The sequence below is a fragment of the Procambarus clarkii genome, chromosome 75 (assembly GCF_040958095.1).
Source record: "Procambarus clarkii isolate CNS0578487 chromosome 75, FALCON_Pclarkii_2.0, whole genome shotgun sequence".
Taxonomy (NCBI): Eukaryota; Metazoa; Arthropoda; class Malacostraca; order Decapoda; family Cambaridae; genus Procambarus; species Procambarus clarkii.
In genome coordinates this window covers 14,646,240-14,649,477 of record NC_091224.1, presented here as the reverse complement: position 1 = coordinate 14,649,477, position 3,238 = coordinate 14,646,240, and the positions used below count along the sequence as shown (strand labels likewise).

The window sequence follows — 3,238 nt, the reverse complement described above, 5'->3', positions numbered from 1 at the left end:
ACAAATATAGATTTGATATTCCAAAAGTGCAACTTAACCAAACTAGAAATGCTCTACAAATCAAGGGACCCAGAATGTGGAATAACCTCCCTAATCATGTCAAAGGCTGTACCTCTCTCAACCAGTTTAAGATTAAAACTAAGCACTACCTAATTAACTCCATGTAACCTACCTTACCCCCTATATGTTAACCCATTTCTGCTATTCTAAATAATACTGTTTGTTGACCAACTTGTACAATTGTTTTTTCCTGCCATGTCCCCCCCCCCCTTTTTTTTTATTCCTTTTTTTTCAACACAATGTATACTTTAATCTCATTTACTACTAAGTTTTATTGTGTGCTCCCCCTCCCACACCTTGCCCGAAATGCGATGCGTATTAGTGGCTTTAAGTATAGTATGCACTGGCTCTATCTATAAATCCAAAATTATATTTGTAACTCCTCATAAATGTATGTACTTTTACCTGAATAAGAATTTGAATTTGAGGTTTTAGTGGTATGCCTGCAAAACAGAGTGTACCCCAGAAATGTCATTCCTGCCTGATGTTATAATGTCATTACTGTCTAATGTTATAATCCAAACATTAACACCTCTCATCCATCATCCTCCCCCCTCCCCTCCTCACAGTCTTCCATATGCCAATAAAAGTCATCAATAAAGTTACGATATAACTTGTACATACTGTACTGCAAAACATTTAAAGAATTATGTATGAAATGTATTTTGAAGTTAATATTTTTTTGGAGTGGGAAATAGATTAATTCAATTTACATTATTTCTAAGGGGAAAATTTGCTTTGGTTTGTGAATTTTCCATTTATGACCCATCTCTGGGAACGAATTGAATTTGAAAAGGAAGATTTTATACTGAATTACATTTTAAATAAATTTCCACAAAGAACAAAAATAGAAAGCACATTATTTACATAAATATGAAGAAATACACATTTAGAGCTTTGTTTTATCTTTGCTAAACTAAAGAGATATTTCTTCACTTATAAGCAATTGAGTTTTTCTACAGTGACAGCTTCTTGCTTAGTCTATGACGATCTAACTTTCATAAAAGAACAATATAATAAAATACCTTAAGATCTTTACCCTTCATAGTGAAGTGTATTTCTCAAACAAAATATAACATAATTACCTGATTCAGATTCAGATTCAGATGTTTATTCAGGTAAAGTATATACATACAAGTGATGTTACATTAATGGATTGATATATAGATAGAGCTAGTACATACAATGCCTAAAGCCACTATTACGCAATGCGTTTCGGGCAAGAAAAACATTAATATCTAGAACTTAATACTAATTGAGCATAAAGAATAAAAAGTGTTGAGAACAAATACAAATAAAGATAAAAAAAGGGGGAACATGACTGAAAAAGCAGCACAAATACAATAGGTTGACAAACAGTGTTGATTAAAAAAAAAAAAAAAAATAACAGACATGGGTTGACAATAGAGGAGTGAGGTAGATTACAGGGAATTTATTAGGTAGTGTTTAGTTTTTATCTTCCTCTGAAGGACATCCAACTAACATTGTGATAGCACACTGTTAGATTAAAGGGTTTAGCCTATCATCTACATCTTGTGCTTCTTCATATGTCTAAGCAGAATGAATCTCTTCCCTAACTCTGGATACTCATGAGGTTATCACCTGAATGCATTAACATGTGCTCTATTATATGTCCACGTGTTCTAAATTTTTTGCCACACTCAGCACATTCAAAAGGTCTCTCATCCACATGCCCCGTCCTGTGATTCTTCATAGTTCCAAGCTGTCTGAATCTCTTCCCGCACTCTGGGCATTCGTGAGGTTTGATGCCTGAATGCACTAACATGTGAGTCTTCATAGTTCCATGCTTTCTGAATCTCTTTCCACACCCTGGACACACATGAGGTTTGACACCTGAATGCACTAACAAGTGATTTTTTACACTTCCACGTGTTCTAAATTTTTTGCCACACTCAGCACATTCAAAAGGTCTCTCATCGGCATGCACCATCCTGTGAGTCTTCATAGTTCCAAGACGACTAAATCTCTTCCCACACTCTGGACACTCGTGAAGTTTGTCACCTGAGTGCACTAACAAGTGATTTTTTAAATTTCCACGTATTCTGAATTTTTTGCCACACTCAGCACATTCAAAAGGTCTCTCATCCTGCATGCACCATCCTGTGAGTCTTCAGACTTCCAAGACGACTAAATTTCTTCTCACACTCCGGACATTCGTGAAGTTTGTCACCCGAGTGCACTAACATGTGAGTCTTCATAACTCCACGGTCTCTGAATCTCTTCCCACACTCTGGACACTCGTGAGGTCGCTCACCTGAGTGCATTAACATGTGAGTCTTCATAGTTCCACGCCGTCTGAATCTCTTCCCACACTCTGGACACTCGTGAGGTTTATCACCTGAGTGCACTAACATGTGAGTCTTCATAGTTCCACGCTGTGTGAACCTCTTCCCACATCCTGGACACTCGTGAGGTTTATCACCTGAGTGCAATAACATGTGAGTCTTCATAGTTCCACGCTGTGTGAATCTCTTCCCACACTCTGGACACTCGTGAGGTTTATCACCTGAATGCACTAATAAGTGCCTCCTCACATGTCTAAGCTGAGTAAATACCTTCCCACACTGTGGACACTGGTGAGCCTTCATCTTCTTTATTATAGGTGCAGTGCGTGTGAAGGTTTTCTCCTAGGGTTAATGCACAAGTGGTGATGTTGGGAACGCGTCCAGGCTTGAGTGTTGTGTCTTAAGAGTTAGATATGATGTGAGCACTTGGCGGTCTTCTTCTTTATCATAGATGCAGTTTCTGTCAAGATTTTTTCTTAATGCTCACGCTGGACATCACCGGCTGGCGTTGCTAAAATGGTGGCAGTCGCTTACTCACTCATCACCAAAGTTTTTTTTTTATGTAATATCAAACAACCTTATCATTGTGTTCATTGCTGTCTTCTTTTATGTGCTAGTCATATGCTGTATTGTGACTACCAATTTTTGTCAACTACCATTCAAGCTGTCATTGCAATCAATCTTATATTGTTTCTGCTGTATTGTGCCTACCAATTTGTTGTCAACTACCATTTTAAGCTGTTGTAACGGTTCTATTGTTACGTAAAGTATGGTGACAAATAAACACAGACACTAAGATACTATATATATATTTGGTCGAATATACAGAAGTACACAGGTGATACGTTGGTGTGAGTTGAGCGCACTGAGCG

General features: G+C 37.5%; 1 protein-coding gene across 1 annotated transcript; it reads right to left on the bottom strand.

The window, feature by feature from the left end:
* Positions 1-2,162: 2,162 nt before the first annotated feature.
* On the bottom strand, positions 2,163-2,531 carry LOC138357015 (gastrula zinc finger protein XlCGF49.1-like). The gene has a single exon (XM_069313548.1). It carries the CDS (start codon positions 2,529-2,531, stop codon positions 2,163-2,165), a length of 369 nt encoding a protein of 122 aa, XP_069169649.1.
* Between the last annotated feature and the right edge of the window lie 707 nt (positions 2,532-3,238).

Bases quoted from the DNA above. Each gene is read 5' to 3' on its own strand.
- LOC138357015 (XM_069313548.1), bottom strand. From the start codon at position 2,531: ATGAAGACTCACATGTTATTGCACTCAGGTGATAAACCTCACGAGTGT.